Source organism: Bos taurus, chromosome 8 (assembly GCF_002263795.3).
Source record: "Bos taurus isolate L1 Dominette 01449 registration number 42190680 breed Hereford chromosome 8, ARS-UCD2.0, whole genome shotgun sequence".
In the NCBI taxonomy this organism is placed as follows: domain Eukaryota; kingdom Metazoa; phylum Chordata; class Mammalia; order Artiodactyla; family Bovidae; genus Bos; species Bos taurus.
Genome location: NC_037335.1, coordinates 63,957,931 through 63,976,330, shown reverse-complemented (window position 1 = coordinate 63,976,330; position 18,400 = coordinate 63,957,931). Strand labels below are relative to the sequence as shown.

At 45.7% G+C, this 18,400-nt stretch overlaps 1 protein-coding gene across 5 annotated transcripts in view; it reads right to left on the bottom strand.

Moving 5' to 3' along the window:
• COL15A1 (collagen type XV alpha 1 chain) overlaps window positions 1-1,582 on the bottom strand; it is a 103,377-nt gene extending 101,795 nt beyond the window's left edge. For 3 of the 5 annotated variants that reach the window (XM_005210199.5, XM_059888927.1, XM_059888928.1), the window contains exons 1-2: window positions 1,110-1,582; window positions 946-1,031 (exon numbers count right to left, since the gene is read on the bottom strand). In XM_005210199.5, coding sequence (XP_005210256.1) covers window positions 946-1,031; window positions 1,110-1,120 — 97 coding nt within the window. In that variant the 5' untranslated portion in view covers window positions 1,121-1,582. The remainder of the gene's footprint in view (window positions 1-945; window positions 1,032-1,109) is intronic. The other 2 variants (XM_024995423.2, NM_001191285.3) reach the window with 2 other exon arrangements.
• Window positions 1,583-18,400: the final 16,818 nt, after the last annotated feature.

The window sequence follows — 18,400 nt, the reverse complement described above, 5'->3', positions numbered from 1 at the left end:
AACAGTTTCTAAAGCCTGTCTCACCCTGAGTATCCTCTGCTGTAAAAATGCCTGCAATGCTTTCCAACACAGCTACTGCAAGGATCAACTTGCAGTTTCCATCACTTATTTTGTGTCATGGTGTGGAAAGCATATTATTTCTAATATCTCTTTTAATCTTCACAGCATCCCTAGGAGGAAAGGTGGTCTAAGTATTTCCCTTTTTCAGATATGAAAAGTGAGGCACAGAATAGTAAAATTCATTGTCCAATGGCACCTAATCCAGCCACACACCTTAGGTCAAAACTATTTTAACTTATATTCTTTTCATACAACCGCCTCTGGGTCTTGGTGGGGAAACAAAGACCCAGGAACAGAAAGTACCAGATCCCCTGGTTCCCAGTCTATAGCTCTTCCCATCATCCATAGAGTCACTGCCCACGATGGATGGGGTTCTCCAGGTAACTCAGGGCTAAGTTAGGTATCAGAGCAATTCGGTCCCGTTATTTCTTGCGCGGCAAAGCGCCAGGTGGTGGCGGTCTGCTTCCGCACCTGTGTACAGACGGGTCATCACATCTGCCCTTGCAATAAGCCAACCAGCACGCACCACCTGAGCGCGGGCGCTGGGTGAGCTGGAGCGAACTATTCCAGTGGAGACCGCTGGCACTGTTACTGGGCTTCCAAAGTCCCTCTATGCCCAAGATTGAAAGGGCTGCGCCTAGCTCAGACGCCTCGGGTTCCAGGATACTGCTCCGCCCGCTTCGGCCGCCCAGAGACTCTTTTTCAACCCTCGAATCCCCTGCACCGCCTGGGGAAGCCGCAGCCGAACCACCAGTGCGCCCCGAGCGGCGAGGACTCCCTTTTATGTCCAGGAATGAGGCGCGCACCGCAGCCGCTCCCGCCGCCAAGACCAACTATTCTGGGGCGCGGAGGTTGCCGGTGCAGCGCTCGGGCCGGGCTGCTTACCTGTCGCAGAGCGGGTCCGAGTGACACCGGGCAGAAGCGCGGAGGTGGAAAGCAGCAAAAGCAGGCGCCAGCACTGTGCGTCCCTCCTGCAAGAAGTGGTCGAGGGAGAAAGGTGAGGCGGGCGGTAGGGGGCGGGGGCTGGGGCGCGGGGTAGCGAGTCATACCTGGGCGCCATCCCGCCGTTCGGCGGGCCCCCGAGGGCACCGGGCAGCCGAGCTCTGCAGACTGCAACGGACCTTGCGCGCGGGCCGCTCGTCCTTCCTGCCTGGAACAAAGACGGCGCTGGGCAGGGGCAGCGGCAGCGGCAGCGGCGAGCAGGATCCCAGCACGGCCCGCGTCCTGAGTCACCGAAACCCGACTCCGCCGCACCCAGCGCTCCCGCGCTAGCCGCGCCGCGCCCCACCTCGGGCAGAGCCGCGCCCCACCTCGGGCAGAGCCGCAGCGGCGCACTCAAACCCCGGGACTCCTGGCTGCAATTACCGCCTGCCCACGCCCCTTTCCCCCTCGACGGATGCGCGCCCCCCAGCCGCAGCTTCCACCCGGGCGGCCTTGGGTAACCAAGAAAAGCCCCGCGCCCGCGCTCGTCTGGGTCAGCGGGCAGCTCCCTCCCGCCCTCTAGTCTATCAGTGTCCGGGCTGCCAGGCCGACAGAACACTCCCTTTTCACGGGCCAATGGAATCTTCTCACCAGCCAAGAGAGGCTGGAATCGCTGTGATTTCCCTAAATGACAACGAAGAACCTGGAGGCTCAGAGAGATGCAGGGAATGTCCCAAGGTCACACAGCTGGATTGGACCCTGCCCTGCACCCCTGACTCGCAACTCCCTTGAACGCCCAGGAACGGCACATTTGGTGGGGGCGGGGTGAAGGGGAATAAGCGATACATGTAAATAAATGCAATAAAGAGAATCCTAATTTTTTAAATGTAAATATATCTAATATTCCAAGCTTCTCCTCTTTGTGCTTTGCCTGCACCACCATCTCCCGCCACCAGAACATAAGCTCCGGGAGAGCAAGAATTTACATCTGTTTTGTTCTCTGTCTAAAACAGTAACTGGCCATAGGAGATGCCAATAAACAGGGGAAGGAACACAATTTTTAAGTGAGATACCACTCCAGGCACTGTGATGACTGGGGAAAGATGAACCAGTCTCAGTCTCCAAAAGCCATCAGGAGAGTTCACAGGGGAAGGAGGAGCCGAGGGTAGACTGTTCCACGTGCACTAGGCATAGCACAGGGCCTGGCACTGGCTAAACCCTCAAATGGTGGCTCTTTATTATGATTACCACCAGGCCCAGTAGTGTAAGATATCTGGGGGAGAGGAGGCGCAGCTGAGATGAGCTGAGACTTGGACAGTTCTGAAGCCAGGCAGGCGCAGGGTCCTCTCTCCCCCGTGTACGAAGTAGCCACACTGGGCTGTGGCTCTGTGGTCAGTTCCTGGTTTTCATTTCTAGATGACAAGTCACCACCTGCCAAGTGAGACAGTAATATGAGTTGGCCCTGCAGAGATGGGATGGTGGTGGACATAGTAGCTAACATGTATTGAGTGCTGACTGTGTCCCAGGCCCTGTGCTAAATGCTTTATTCACAAAGGTCAATCCATGCAACAGTCCTGGATAGGTGGTACTTCAGTGATCCTCATTTCGTAGATTAGGAAGCTGAGGTCTAAAAAGTGCCCGAGCTAGTGCATGACATTGGCCAACACCCATGCTCTTCACCACCCTGTCATGCTAGCTGTCTGTAACAACAAGATTAGACCCATTTTCCCACCCTTAAGAGCAAAATCGCACTGGAGTTATGGAGCACTCAGGCATGAAGGGGTTAATACCCACACAGGCAGTAAGGGCTCCAAAGGGAGCTCAAGCCTGGAGTCAGGAGCCTGGATTCCCGGCCAGTTCTGGCCCACATTGGACAGATCCTGTCCTTATCTGACTTTTTATTTCATCATCTATAAAATGGATGTAATGATCTTGCTGTGAGTGCATGACTGTGAGTCTCAGTGAGATCACATGCATGCAGCAGTGCTCTGTCCACTGTAAAGTGCTGTACAGATGTGAGGGGTCAGGTCTGGAGTTAATGCACACAGTCTTCAAAACAGACAGAAAATTCAGCATGGCCTGGAGAAGGCCAGAGAGGCTTCAATAGAGTTGTAAAGTTAACGCAGACGGGGGTCTGCGAGTGCAAGCAGGAGGGAGCGGTAAAACAGCCAACGCAGCTCTAGAGCTAGGATGGCCCCACGGGAAACTAATACACCAGATCCAGTGCATTCTAACAGCACGATCAGGCTTCTTTCTTATTCTCTTCATATTGTCTGTGAAGATGAATTCTTTCCCACTTGCAGTCACAGTGTGCTGGACAAAGCATTTTATTATGGTTTACTAACCATAAGGAATTTGCCTTATTAGTTCTATATTTTTTATTCTTTATAAAGTACCATAATGACTGGGAATGTAATTGACTTTCTTAGAACTATAATTCTATATTGCTTCGAAAGAGCCACATCGACTATGATTATATAATAGTTCTATTGTTCTGTTTAACACTTAAAACTGAAGGCTATGAACTGGTGGCTTAGCTTGGCCCATAGATAGGTATTGTTCAGGTGCCTGGTATCAATCTCCAAATTAAATTAGTTAGCAATATATTTGATAATTTAGCTTGGATGGTAAAGCGTCTGCCTACAATGCAGGAGACCTGGGTTCGATCCCTGGGTCAGGAAGATCCCCTGGAGAAGGAAATGGCAACTCACTCCAGTATTTGTGCCTGGAAAATCCCATGGACTGAAGAGCCTGGTGGACTACAGTCCATGGGTCACAAAGAGTCAGACACGACTGAGCAACTTCTCTTCACTTCACTTCATATTTGATAATTAGTTGGTTTACATTAAAATCCAGATTTCTGGCTTCTTTTTAAATTTTTGGAAAACCTGGTAAACGGGACTTGTGTTCCTTGTGCCAGTGGTTGATTTGCATTGAAAGGGACCACTACCTTCAGTCAAGGCCAATTTCTACAGTTTGCCATGGTCCCTACCATCCCTGGCTTCCCTGATAGCTCAGTTGGCAAAGAATCCACCTGCAATGCAGGAGACCCCAGTTTGATTCCTGGGTCTGGAAGATCTGCTGGAGAAGGGATAGACTACCCACTCCAGTATTCTTGGGCTTCCTTGTGGCTCAGCTGGTAAAGAATCCACCTTCTATACCAGAGACCTGGGTTTGATCCCTGGGTTGGGAAGATCCCCTGAAGAAGGGAAATGCTACCCACTCCAATATTCTGGCCTGGAGAATTCCATGGACTATATAGTTCATGGGGTTGCAAAGAGTCAGACCTGACTGAGTAACTTTCAGTTTCACTACCATCCCTATTGTTCCCCAACACCAAAGCTAAGAATCATTTGCCATTTATCATCACATATGCACTCTGCCTTTTATAAGAAAGAAAAAAGTGGAATAGATTGAGTGCTCGTGTCACTGTTAAAAATAGGGGGGGAAAGATATGCAGATAGAGAAGGGGGGCATGTTTCAAGAAAGATGTGGAAGAACATATTTCTTCATGTTTAATACACCAATTAAGTATATCTACATTGAAAGAATGAAAACTAAAATGCCATGATGAAACAAACCTGGTCCCCCTCAGTTATGCATGTTACCTGATGTGTGAAAGAACAGGTGTGTTTTGATTGGTGGGCTTGATCGTGGTCCAATTTATCAGTCCAAGATACATACGCATAAGGCAGCAGTTTCCTTTACTACTCTGGCAGGGAAGTCCTGTGTACACATTTTATATTTGTTGGTTCTGTGTAAATATCTGCTAATATCCAGTTCACTAGAATCTAAACATCCCAAGAGCACATTTCTTTCCTATAAATGACGAGATAGATGCATGTTAATATTTCTAATTTTGTACTTATTTCTCCTGGGAAGTCAGACCATGTTCATCAGCAATCAGGGCTCTCATTTTAAAGCTGGGCCTGGAGGGGGAACTGTGAACTGACTGATGATGGAGGACAGAGAGGGTGTCTGGCCTGGGAGTTGAAGGGGACCAAACGGTCCCAGCTGCTCGTGTGGGAGGGATGAGGGCAGCATGCCAAGCAAGGCAGTTCGCCTCCTGCCAGACTGTGTTTTGAGGGTTTAAGCGATTTCCTTCTATTCAATATGAAGTTGTAGAAATAGCCAAGAGGAAGCTTTGTGTCATACTGGAACTGGTCTAAATTGTTTACCATGGCTTCAGTACAATCTACAAGATCGAGACGTGTGGAGATAGGGGATCTATGTCCCAGCTCTTCCAGGACTCAATTAAATTAATGGGCTGTTGCATTTTCCTATATACCACTCAAGTGACCCAGTAAACTCGGTCTCCAAAAGCATCCTCCAGACTGTTTCAATCAGTTAGAAGGGGCACAAAAATCAGAAGGATTCTGGGTTGTGGTTTGGGATAAAGTGGGGCTTCCCAGGTGGCTCAGTGGCAAAGAATCCACCTGCCAATGCTAGAGCTGCACGAGACACGGGTTCGACCCCTGGGTCAGGAAGGTCCCCTGGAGGAGGAAATGACAACCCACTCCAGTATGCATCCCTTGGAAATCCCATGGACAGAGGAGCCTGGCAGGCTACGGTCCATGGGGTCACCAAGAGTCGAACATGACTTAGTAACTGCGCACATACCCATATAAGCACATAGCACACCTCTTTCTGAACCTGCTTCCTCAGAACATGGGGATAACATCTCTCTTGTGGAGTTGTGGTGAGGAAGTTCACAAGAGACACTCAAAGCTTGCACCCTCATCTGGTTTCAAGAGCAGAAAAAGAAGAGACCTAGCTAGTGGACCAGAGAAGAATTAACTATTCAGAGAAAAGCACCGCCTTTTGGGTAATCAAGAGGAAACAATGACAGTGCAATCCCCAAAGTGCCTTCCACGGAGGATGCTTTAGTTCTGAAGAGCGCCTTGATGTGTTTGGATACACCAAAGGGGACCATGGGCTGAGAAGAGTCGATTTGTTCTTCATAAGTGAGTAAGTGAAGTCGCTCAGTCCTGTCCAACTCTTTGCTACCCCGTGGACTGTAGCCCACCAGGCTCCTCTGTCCATGGGATTTTCCAGGCAAGAATACTGGAGTGGGTTGCCATTTCCTTCTCCAGGGGATCTTCCCAACCCAGGGATCGAACTCAGATCTTCCACATTGCAGGCAGATGCTCTAACCTGTGAGCCACCAGGGAAGCCCTCTTCATAAGTGAGATGAATTTGAAAATCTGACAGTCTTAGTGGGAAGAGGGCAAAAGCAAAAGGGAAGAGTGTGTAAAATACCTCTTAGGTGCCACTGCCAGTGCCTACTCTCTGCCTCCATCACTCATGCAGTATAGACAAGGCCATCCAGCTGTCAGCGACTGCTGCCCTTCGCCTGAGTGTTTTCTCTGGCTGCTAGGGAATTAATGCTGACCTCCCCGCTGCTCTCAACCAATGGCCTGCAGGAGCTCATGGATAAAAAACTCAGCTCCCTTTCCCAGTTGGCGGGAATTTCCAGACCCCTGGAGTCCCTGCCCGTGTCATAGCCCCTGCCCTTTCTCCACACTGAGCACTTCTCCGTTCCTACTCAGGGCCGTCCTGTGGGTGCTGACCTGTGACACACTGTATAACCCACTCTGAGAAACCTGGAAGTAAGTAGAAATAACACCCCAGGAAGCAATATTTAGCCAATGGAAGCCAGAAAATATACTTCTCTCCCTATTTCTCCCAGATGCACTGTCCTGAGATGGTCATTTATGAGGCATCTGAGAGACACTCTCACAATACTAAGGGACCAATCATATAATCTCTCTCATCAGCAGTTTCTTCTTCCCTGCCTCATTTCCCTTTTCTTTACTTCTGCTCCCTAGGATTTTACTCCCTAATACCAAAGAGGCACCTAAGACTGAGTAACACTTCAGTGTGTGAGGCAGGATAAGCTAGATGGTGGAATTTATCTTTCACATTCATGATAATAATGGGGTTTCTAAACTGGTTGTCACTTCCATCTTACCAGGTCCAATCAGCATAATGTTACCCAGTAGGGGGTGAGCATTAAGATGACAAATAGCTCTGAAAAGAAGCTGTTACAAATAGCTGTGAAAAGAAGAGAAGCGAAAAGCAAAGGAGAAAAGGAAAGATATAAACATCTGAATCCAGAGTTCCAAAGAATAGCAAGGAGAGATAAGAAAGCCTTCTTCAGCTATCAATGCAAAGAAATAGAGGAAAATAACAGAATGGGAAAGACTAGAGATCTCTTCAAGAAAATCAGAGATACCAAAGGAAAATTTCATGCAAAGATGAGCTCGATAAAGGACAGAAATGGTATGGACCTAACAGAAGCAGAAGATATTAAGAAGAGATGGCAAGAATACACAGAAGAACTGTACAAAAAAGATCTTCACGACCAAGATAATCACGATGGTGTGATCACTGACCTAGAGCTAGATATCCTGGAATGTGAAGTCAAGTGGGCCTTAGAAAGCATCACTACGAACAAAGCTGGTGGAGGTGATGGAATTCCAGTTGAGCTATTCCAAATCCTGAAAGATGATGCTGTGAAAGTGCTGCACTTAATATGCCAGCAAATTTGGAAAACTCAGCAGTGGCCACAGGACTGGAAAAGGTCAGTTTTCATTCCAATCCCAAAGAAAGGCAATGCCAAAGAATGCTCAAACTACCGCACAATTGCACTCATCTCAAACACTAGTAAAGCAATGCTCAAAATTCTCCAAGCCAGACTTCAGCAATATGTGAACCGTGAACTTCCTGATGTTCAAGCTGGTTTTAGAAAAGGCAGAGGAACCAGAGATCAAATTGCCAACATCTGCTGGATCATGGAAAAAGCAAGAGAGTTCTAGAAAAACATCTATTTCTTCTTTATTGACTATGCCAAAGCCTTTGACTGTGTGGATCACAATAAACTGTGGACAATTCTGAAAGAGATGGGAATACCAGACCACCTGACCTGCCTCTTGAGAAATTTGTTTGCAGGTTAGGAAGCAACAGTTAGAACTGGACAAAGAAGAACAGACTGGTTCCAAATAGGAAAAGGAGTACATCAAGGCTGTATATTGTCACCCTGCTTATTTAACTTCTATGCAGAGTACATCATGAGAAACACTGGACTGGAAGAAACACAAGCTGGAATCAATATTGCCGGGAGAAATATCAATAACCTCAGATATGCAGATGACACCAGCCTTATGGCAGTAAGTGAAGAGGAACTAAAAAGCCTCTTGATGAAAGTGAAAGTGGAGAGTGAAAAAGTTGGCTTAAAACTCAACATTCAGAAAACAAAGATCATGGCATCTGGTCCCATCACTTCATGGGAAATAGATGGGGAAACAGTGGAAACAGTGTCAGACTTTATTTTTCGAGGCTCCAAAATCACTGCAGATGGTGACTGCAGCCATGAAATTAAAAGACGCTTACTCCTTGGAAGGAAAGTTATGACCAACCTAGATAGCATATTCAAAAGCAGAGACATTACTTTGCCAACAAAGGTCCATCTAGTCAAGGCTATGGTTTTTCCTGTGGTCATGTATGGATGTGAGAGTTGGACTGTGAAGAAGGCTGAGGGCCGAAGAATTGATGCTTTTGAACTGTGGTGTTGGAGAAGACTCTTGAAATTCCTTTGGACTGCAAGGAGATCCAACCAGTCCATTCTGAAGGACATCAGCCCTGGGATTTCTTTGGAAGGAATGATGCTAAAGCTGAAACTCCAGTACTTTGGCCACCTCCTGCGAAGAGTTGACTCATTGGAAAAGACTGATGCTGGGAGGGATTGGGGGCAGGAGGAGAAGGGGATGACAGAGGATGAGATGGCTGGATGGCATCACTGACTCGATGGACGTGAGTCTCAGTGAACTCCAGGAGTTGGTGTTGGACAGGGAGGCCTGGCATGCTGCGATTCATGGGGTCGCAAAGAGTCGGACATGACTCAGCGACTGATCTGATCTGATTAGGATGACAAGGTCCCTATGGACTATATTATAACAGAGAACAGGACAGTTAACATATTTCTAGGAACAAAAAGTGAATATGGACTACACTACTTACCATATGAAAGCAAACTGCTTTTGATTTCCCCTTCCATGGAGACTGTGAGTGCATTTGCCAAATCATCATGCATCCATATGTCAAATGTGTTGATATGTTCCAGTAGCTACCACATCTGGCACGGCAGCTGCAACTGAGGCTACCATCTGGCCAAGTTTATAGCAATCCATTATTATCCACCATAATCCATTTGGCTTTTGCAAGGACCACACTAGTGAATTAGTGGAAATATAATGGGACCTATTGCCCCTGTACCATTTAAGTGTTAATAGTAGCTCTAAGGGCTTCCCAGGTGGCACTAGTGGTAAAGAACCTGCCAGCCAATGCAGGAGACATAAGAGATGAGGGTTCGATCCCCGGGTCAGGAAGAGCCCCTGGAGAAGGAAATGGCAACTCACTCCGGTATTCTTGCCTGGGAAATCCCATGGACAGAGAAGCCTGGTGGGCTACAGTCCATAGGGTAGCAAAGAGTTGGACATGACTGAAGTGACTTAGCATTTATGCAGTAGCTCTAAATTCTGCAATACTTCCTGGGATGTGGTATTGGTTCTGATTTACTCTTGGAGGTGGAAAAAGGGAGATAGATTCAAGGACTTCCACTTAACCTTTTTGTAAGTCAGGTAGTTAATATAAGGGTTCTGCTGGAAGCTAAGTATTATGTGATTATGTATAGGAATGGGCACAAAATGTGTTGGTCTTTGAATCTCATAGTGCTCACCAGAGAGCATCCAACACAGAGGAGACATGCAACAGCCAGGTGGACAGAGTGACTCATCCTGCGGATGTTAGCTCACCTTGGCTATCCCGGGGCTGACATGGTGGAGCCTTAAGAAGAGTGACAGTGACAGCAGGGGCAAATGGTGAGTAAAGACCCAGCAACATGGGCCCCATCCTTCTGAAGCTGATCTACCTCCTGACTTTGTGGAAAGGCCAACCTGCTGGCTACAGAGACTGACACTGAATCCTCAATATGGTACTATTCCTCAAAGAGACCACCTGGCCACTTGGTGACAAGTTGATTTCTTCAGACCCCTTCTGAGCAATTCCTCCTCACCGGAATCAACATCCTTCTGCTAAGTAGAGTATTCTTGGTTGCAGGTTCTTCCCTTTCATCACTTTAAATATATCATGCCATTCCCTTTGGGTTTGTAGAGTTTCTGTTGAGCAATCCGCTGATAACCTTATGGGAGCCCTTGAATGTTATTTATCATTTTCCCTTGCTGCTTTTAATATTTTATTTTTGTCAGTTTGATGACTATGTGTCTCCATGTTTCCTTCCTTGGGTTTATCCTGCCTGGGACTCTCTGTGCTTCTTGGACTTGATTGACTGTTTCCTTTCCATGTTAGGGAAGCTTTCAGCTATTATCTCTTCTAATATTCTCTCAGTCCTTTCTCTCTCTTCTCCTTCTGGGACCCCTAGAATGCAAATGTTGGTGTGTTTAATGGTTGTCTCAGATGTCTCTTAGGCTGTCTTCATTTCTTTTCGTTCTTTTTTCTATACTCTGTTTTGCAGCAGTGATTTCCACAGTTTTGTCACATATCCGTTCCTCTGCCTCAGTTACTCTGCCATTGCTTCCTTCTATTGTATTGTTCATCCTTCTCTGTTGGTTCTTTAGTTCTTCTAAGTCTTCAGTAAACATTTCTTGCATCTTCTCCATTCTTTTGCCAAGATCCTGGTCATCTTCCCTGTCATTTTCTGAATTCTTTTTCTGGAAGGTTTCCTGTCTCCACTTCATTTATTTGTTTTTCTGCGGCTTTTATCTTGTTCCTTCATATGGGATATAATCCTCTGCCTTTTCCCTTTGATTAACTTTTATGATTGTGGTTTTCATTCTGTGGGCTACAGGATTGTAATTCTTCTTCCTTCTTCTTTCTGTCCTCTGGTCAGTCAGTCAGTCAGTCAGTTCAGTCGCACAGTTCTGTCTGACTCTTTGCGACCCCATGAATCAGAGCACGCCAGGCCTCCCTGTCCATCACCAATTCCTGGAGTCCACCCAAACTCATGTGCCATCAAGCCATCTCATCCTCTGTCATCCCCTTCTCCTCCTGCCCCCAATCCCTCCCAGCATCAGGGTCTTTTCCAATGAGTCAACTCTTTGCATGATGTGGCCAAAGTATTGGAGTTTCAGCTTCAAAATCAGTCTTCCAATGAACACCCAGGACTGGTCTCCTTTAGGATGGACTGGTTGGATCTCCTTGCAGTCCAAGGGACTCTCAAGAGTCTTCTCCAACACCACAGTTCAAAAGCATCAATTCTTCAGCACTCAGCTTTCTTCAGAGTCCAACTCTCACATCCATACATGACCACTGGAAAAACTATACCTTTGACTAGATGGACCTTTGTTGGCAAAGTAATATTTCTGCTTTTGAATATGCTGTCTAGGTTGGTCATAACTTTCCTTCCAAGGAGTAAGTGTCTTTCAACTTCATGGCTGCAAACACCATCTGCAGTGATTTTGATAGATGAGGCTAAAAGGCTTGTGCAAGCTTCTTGATACCTTTCTGGGTATGGGTTTGCCTTCCCTGTCCAAGTACCTTAGCCAGCACCATCATTCAAAGAGTAGCAGAATGCTTGATATATCAATGTGGTGTCTCATATAACACTGTCTCAAATGAAGGGACCCATTTTATGGCAAGAGAGGTGTGAAAATGGATGAATGACCAAGGGATCCATTGGTTTTAGCTTTACCACATCACAAGAAGCAGCTAACTTAATACAGTGGTGGACGGGCCTATTAAAGGCTCAGCTAAGGCATCAGCTTAGTGATACAGTGCAGTGTTATGGCACTCTGCTCTAGAACATGGAACTCATGGTCACTGTATGGGCCTATGTCCCCAGGAGCTAGAATACTTGGGTCTGGGAATCAAAGGATAGTACTAGGATTGAGCCCTTTACCTCTTCCAGTGATCCACTGAAACCCTAGACTCTTTTGAGGTAAAGGTGCTGATTTTCAGGGGAAGAATTCTTCCAAGAAATATAATAAGGCCACTCGAAGCTGAAAGTACCACCTGACCATTTTAAGTTGTTCTTGCCAGAGAGCCAGTAGACAAAGAAAAGTGTTGCTGTATTTGTGGGGATAAGAACCCTGATTACCATGAGAAGTATTACCAGTGACTACCTTATTGGGGACAGAGAGGAACTCAGGTAATTTGGGGGGGATTTCTTGGTGGTTCCATATTCCATACTGATGGTAAGTGAGCAAATGAAATAAACAAGGTAGCTAAGAGAGCAGACCCTTAAAGGATAAAAGTCGTAGTCATTCTGCCAATTAGCATCAGTCAGCCTCAGTCCAGACCAGTGTTTCCTAACCTGTGGCCCATGAGCATCAGAATCATTTCATGGAGAAAATATTAAAAGTATAGCTTCTGAGTCTCTACTCAGCACCTACCAAATCAAAATGTCTGTAGGTAGAACCAGGGATTTGAATTTTCAGGAGCTCCTCTGGTCTGTCTTATGCACACTGAAATTTCATTTCCATTGGCCTAAAATTCACATCTGTATTTCTTATAGCACCTGGTTTCTGACCTCTATCTTGCCATTTCTTGCCTTAAGACAGTTCACTGTTCAAATATAACCCCCTACAATGATGCCTTTGCAGTTTCTAGCTCAGACAGGGCTGCCACAACCTCTCTTGGATGAATTTTCCCATTTGCCACACCCTTGATAGAGCAAGAGATCCTGCATTGTTAAGGCCAAGATTTTGGAAACAAAGCAGCCCAAAATGGAAGGGACCTTGCACCTGATCCCAAGTCCTATCAAATCCATCTCTGCTGTGCAAATTTAAAGAAATAAGGGAACCAGGGGATCCCCTGTCTGCCATTTGACTGGAGAGGGAAACCTGTTGAAGAGGATGTGTAGGCAAATCTCTCCTCTGGGGGCTACCTATTTTCCACCCAACCCCAAACACCAGATAATAACTGTCCTTTCCCCAATATCTGTAAAGAATATGGAATATCTGTCATGAATATGGAATCATGCTATTTTTATCTGAAGGAGGATGAGAGTTGATAAATATGTCTTTGTAATAAGTCAGAGAGGGCAGGACTTGAAATCTGTCCAAAGTAACAGGGTTTTATCACTGACTAAAGACTGATGAACCCAGATGGCAAGGCCACACTTTCCTTTTGAGAGTGGCCAGTAAGTGGTACAGCTTCCAAAATCTATAGCTTCTCTCTCTCCTCCTTTATGTGCCTCCCGCCCTGGCTCTCCTGGCCTGGACTGCAAATCTGCAGAAGGTCTTAAATCAGCAATAGATTGTGTCTTCCTCTTTCCTCAACCCTACAGGTTCAAGTATTTGGTCAGTTGCACCTTGTGTTTGGAAACGTCCAAATAGGGAAGTTTCTTTTGTCATTGAATGAGGATGCCGCTGGCATTTGGCAGGCAGGGGCCAGGGATGCTGAGTTCTACAATGCAAAAGGCAATCTATATAACAGCAACAAAAAATAGCCCTGAAAAATTACCAACTGTGAATGCTAGCAGATTGTGACTTCCAAATTTTTTTGATCAAGACACTTGGTCTCACAGTCCCATAAATACACCCTTCTGAAACAAAAGTTTCATGGAACAGTATTTGCCCTTATTACATGTATGAACTTGGGTATTTTCTACTCTATTCTGTACTATTCCACTGAATTAAAAAGACAGAGAGAGACTGGTCAAAACCTACAAAAAAAAAAAAAACTTACCAAATAGATTTCATGACCTCCAAATGGGCCAAAAGTCATTTTAGGATGTGATCATGTCAAAATTGTGATCAGCAGCAGCAGTAGAATATGGAATGACTCTCACTGTAAGAATCATTTGCTTGCTGTCACCCACACTACTTGACATGGGAAATTTCAGAGCTAAAGTGAAATCCCCAGTGACTTCTGATGGGCTCAACTTGTCGTGCTCTGTCTCCCGAAGAGATGCCTAAAGAGAGACAAACAATGGTCCATCGTTGAGGCCTGTGGTTTTCACAGGACCCTGCTCTGCGCTAAGTGGCCCATATGTTTTGCATTTCCCCACAGTGGGAACAAATGGGCCCAACAGTGAAAAGGCTCTTGCATCACAGTGGACGGTGGAACTAGCCATGGTGAGAGGTGTTGGCTGTAGGGCTGAGGACCCTGAATTCAGCTGAAAGGCTCTAAGACAGTTTCTCACCTTCTCTGAACTACAACCTGGCACCTATGGCAGAGGTCAACCTGGTTCTCCAGCTGGATCCCAACCTGCCCTGCCACTGTGTGCAAGAAGGCTAGGCTCTAAAATAGAGGGAAAAGTACAAGAGTAGATGCCACCTGGGAAGCCCAGGGCAAGGTTAGACTCAAGGGGTGGAGTTGTCACACTAACTACTGGGACACTCAGCTACCCTTTGACATCTCCTAACCACTAAAGTCAATCATAGACTGATCCCTTCTTCCAACTGCTTCCTCTAATATTTTATTGCACTCGTAACAACCATCATATTAACATATTACTTTAAATGGTTGAAATGATACCTGAAAATGTGGCCCTCCTCTTTCTTTTCCATGGAAAATCCCTCCCTATATTGGTTTATGCTTTTTCTGCTTCCTGGGTTTTGCGACTTGGTGCTCTCACATGCAGAACCTTGAGAAGAATATCACACTCTCTCTGCGGCACCTCATTGCCACCAAGGATTCAGACAACTCTTCAAACCCTCCCCTCACCCACTCCATGCTCTGGGGATCCCAGCCCTGCCAGGGCTCACATTCTTAATAACGCATGAAATGTCATACGTTTTCCCACCAAAAAGCTGACAAAATAAAATGTTAGCTTGCACTGACCTCAGCAGTCTGTATTCTTACAATCTGAACAAGGTTATGATGACCCACATATGTAGGGGCCTTCATAGCTTCCTTACCACTGATCTCATGTTATCATCACAATAACCCTGGAGGTGACAGGGCACATCTTGGTATCCCTTTCAGAGATGAGAAAACTGAAACTCAGAAGGGTTAAGTAACGGACTCTCTCAAGGCTAGTAGGCTAGTGAAGGGCAGAGCTGGAACTTGAACTTGAGTCTTCCGGCCCCCCATGAATATTCCATTCACATTTCACTGTCTCTACCACCTCAGTAAAGCACCCAGGCTTTATTCAGAACTCCATTCACCTACCTCGTTATCCAGAAGAGACACAAAAGGACAACTGGCAGTTTTTCACCTTCACGTGGGAAGTTGCAGGAGTCTCACGGGACTTCAGTGGGAGATGGAAGTTTCCAACAGTGAGTCCAGGGAAATCCCAACATGCAGTTTTCACCACTTCAGTATTTGTGCTTCACAAATAGTATTTGCCAAGAGGGACAATTGCTGATGTGGGTAGCTTGCTGTCTGATGGGAGCAGATCCTTCAGACCAATTCCAGTAACTGCCTGTGGCCTGTGAGTGAAAAGGAAAGATCAGAGCAGCCATTGGCATCTTTGGCCAGATAAGTCTGTGTCTGAGAAGGCAGCTCACTGCAAGTAGCCAGCAACTCAGATGCAGAGCCATGAAACTAGAGATTGGGACAGATTTCCAGAAGTGCTCCTGGTCTGTGGCTGTTTTGTGAAGGAGAGCAGTAGCCTCTCCACCTGAAAAATTCCTGAAAGCCCTAGGGTGTTCAGTCCAGGGAAACAGCTGATGGTGATACTGACCACGTGAGTCATCAAGAAAAGTTTAAACTGTGCTCTGTGGGTTCTTTTTAGAAAAGCTCAGAAGTGTAAAACATCTTAGCAAAGACTCTCGTCAAAAACAAATAGAATCAAAAGTAACTTTTAAATTTAAAAGGGCAAGCTTTAATAACTTAAAAAACTATTAAAACAGCTCTTTGCCCAAATTTTTATGTACATGTGTTACAAGGGATTTTTTTGAAGCAAAGTTTCCTCTTTTATGTTTGTGAACCTCATGAAATGGAACACCTACCTTCTTCAAAAGATGCTTTGAAGCCATAAAAAATGTTCATACACTCTGACTCCATAATCCCCTTCTGGGAAGCTAGCCTAAGAAAATACCCTGAAATATGGAAAAAGCCATATACAGAAAAATACTCATCAAAGAGTTGCTTAGTGAAAAACTGGAAGCAGCCCAAATATTCAAAAAGGGGAGAGAGGATGGTAAAATAAATTGGGGTATAAGCCTTGAAGAAATATTCTATAACCATTAAATATGATGGTATGAAGTTAATGAAGGATCAAAGAAAATACTTATGATAAAGTATTAAGTTAAAAAATGGTCTGGAAAATACTTGCACACACAATTTATAAAAACAAGCAGGGAACATAAAAATGTACTTGTCATTGTGTTAATATGGTAGTCTTATGGATTTTTTCTACCTTGTTTTCAAATTTCTCTTTTAGTATTATCAGTTCAGTTCAGTCGCTCAGTCGTATCCAACTCTTTGTGACCCCATGAACCGCAGCACGCCAGGCCTCCCTGTCCATCACCAACTCCCGGAGTTCACCCAAACCCATGTCCATTGAGTTGGTGATGCCATCCAACCATCTCATCCTCTGTCGTCGCCTTCTCCTCCTGCCTTCAATCTTTCCCAGCATCAGGGTCTTTTCAAATGAGTCAGCTCTTCGCATCAGGTGGCCAAAGTATTGGAGTTTCAGCTTCAAAATCAATCCTACCAATGAACACCCAGGACTGATCTCCTTTAGGATGGACTGGTTGGATCTCCTTGCAGTCCAAGGGACTCTCAAGAGTCTTCTCCAACACCACAGTTCAAAAGCATCAATTCTTCAGCACTCAGCTTTCTTCAGAGCCCAGCTCTCACATCCATACATGACCACTGGAAAAACCATAGCCTTTAAAAAAAAAGTTCAATCCCTAAAAAAAAAAAGAAGGCAATCAATGCTATTATTAATGCTTTAAGTAGGAAGAAATATCATTAGTAGAGGCTGGGGGGTAATCTGAGAAACTGCCCATCTTATGCCTAAATACTGTGTTATAATAGTTTCATGTTTTATGAAATAAATATAAAATATATGCAAAAAGCATATATAAAAATATAGTCTTGTTTAAGAAACAAAAGAGTCCAAATTATATTACTGCAGAAACCATTCAGGGTTTAAAGGTTCTCTTATTTCTGTGTTTTCAGGTTGTTATGGATCCACTTACAAGGGGCTTCTTGTAAAGGAACATTGAAATGATACTTAGTGTCTAACTACAGTTTTTATATCATCTGCAGCACTTGATATGCCATGATCCAGTGGATATGGGTGTTGGATTTAGAAAACAAATCTCATTTTCTCCCTCTACCATCCAGGACACTTAGAATCATGGAAGAATTGGAAGGAAACTCTGGGTCATCCAGGTCATTCAGGTAGAAATCTCCTTGTTGCTGCTGCTGCTGCTAAGTCAGTTCAATCGTGTCCAACTCTGTGGAACCCCATAGATGGCAGCCCACCGGGCTCCGCCGTCCCTGGGATTCTCCAGGCAAGAACACTGGAGTGGGTTGCCATTGCCTTCTCCAGAAATCTCCTTGGCAGGAGCACATGTCCCAGTGAGTTGGGGGGCAGGCGGCTGGGGCATGCAGGGTCCCAGACACGATATATAAATGTGAATCCAGAGTCAAAGTTCTACTCGGGGGCAAAACAAGGTCAAATAACAAAAGTGAATGTGTGTGTGTGCTCAGTCACTCCAGTTATGTCGGACTCTGTGCGACACTATGGGCTTTAACCTGCCAGGCTCTTCTGTCCATGGGATTCTCCAGGCAAGAATACTGGAGTGGGTTTGCCATTCCCTCCTCCAGGGGACCTTCCCAACCGAGGGGGTCAAACTCAAGTCTCCTGCATTTCCTGCATTGCAGGTGGATTCTTTACCCACCGAGCCACCTGGGAAGCCCGCAAAGGTGAATCAGTTCACTTCAGTTCAGTCGCTCAGTCTTGTCCGACTCTTTGTGACCCCATGAATCGCAGCACGCCAGGCCTTCCTGTCCATCACCAACTCCCGGAGTTCACTCAGACTTACATCCATCGAGTCGGTGATGCCATCCAGCCATCTCATCCTCTGTTATCCCTTTTTCCTCCTGTCCCCAATCCCTCCCAGCATCAGAGTCTTTTCCAATGAGTCAACTCTTTGCGTGAGGTGGCCAAAGTACTGGAGTTTCAGCTTTAGCATCATTCCTTCCAAAGAACACCCAGGGCTGACCTCCTTTAGAATGGACTGGTGAATAAAATCCCACAAATCCAAATCACTGGGAAAATGCAAACTGGAAATTTAAACCAAAGGAACATAGTTCTTAACACAAGAAACATACAGGGGAGGGCATAAAGGCACCTGTTCTAGTCTCTATTGTTGCATAACAAACCACCCTAACATTTAGCAGCTTAAAATAAGAACTGCTTTATTGTATTTCACGATTTTGAGTCAGGAATTCAGGCAAGGCTCTTCATGGCATCTGAGGACACTCAGTGGTACACAGC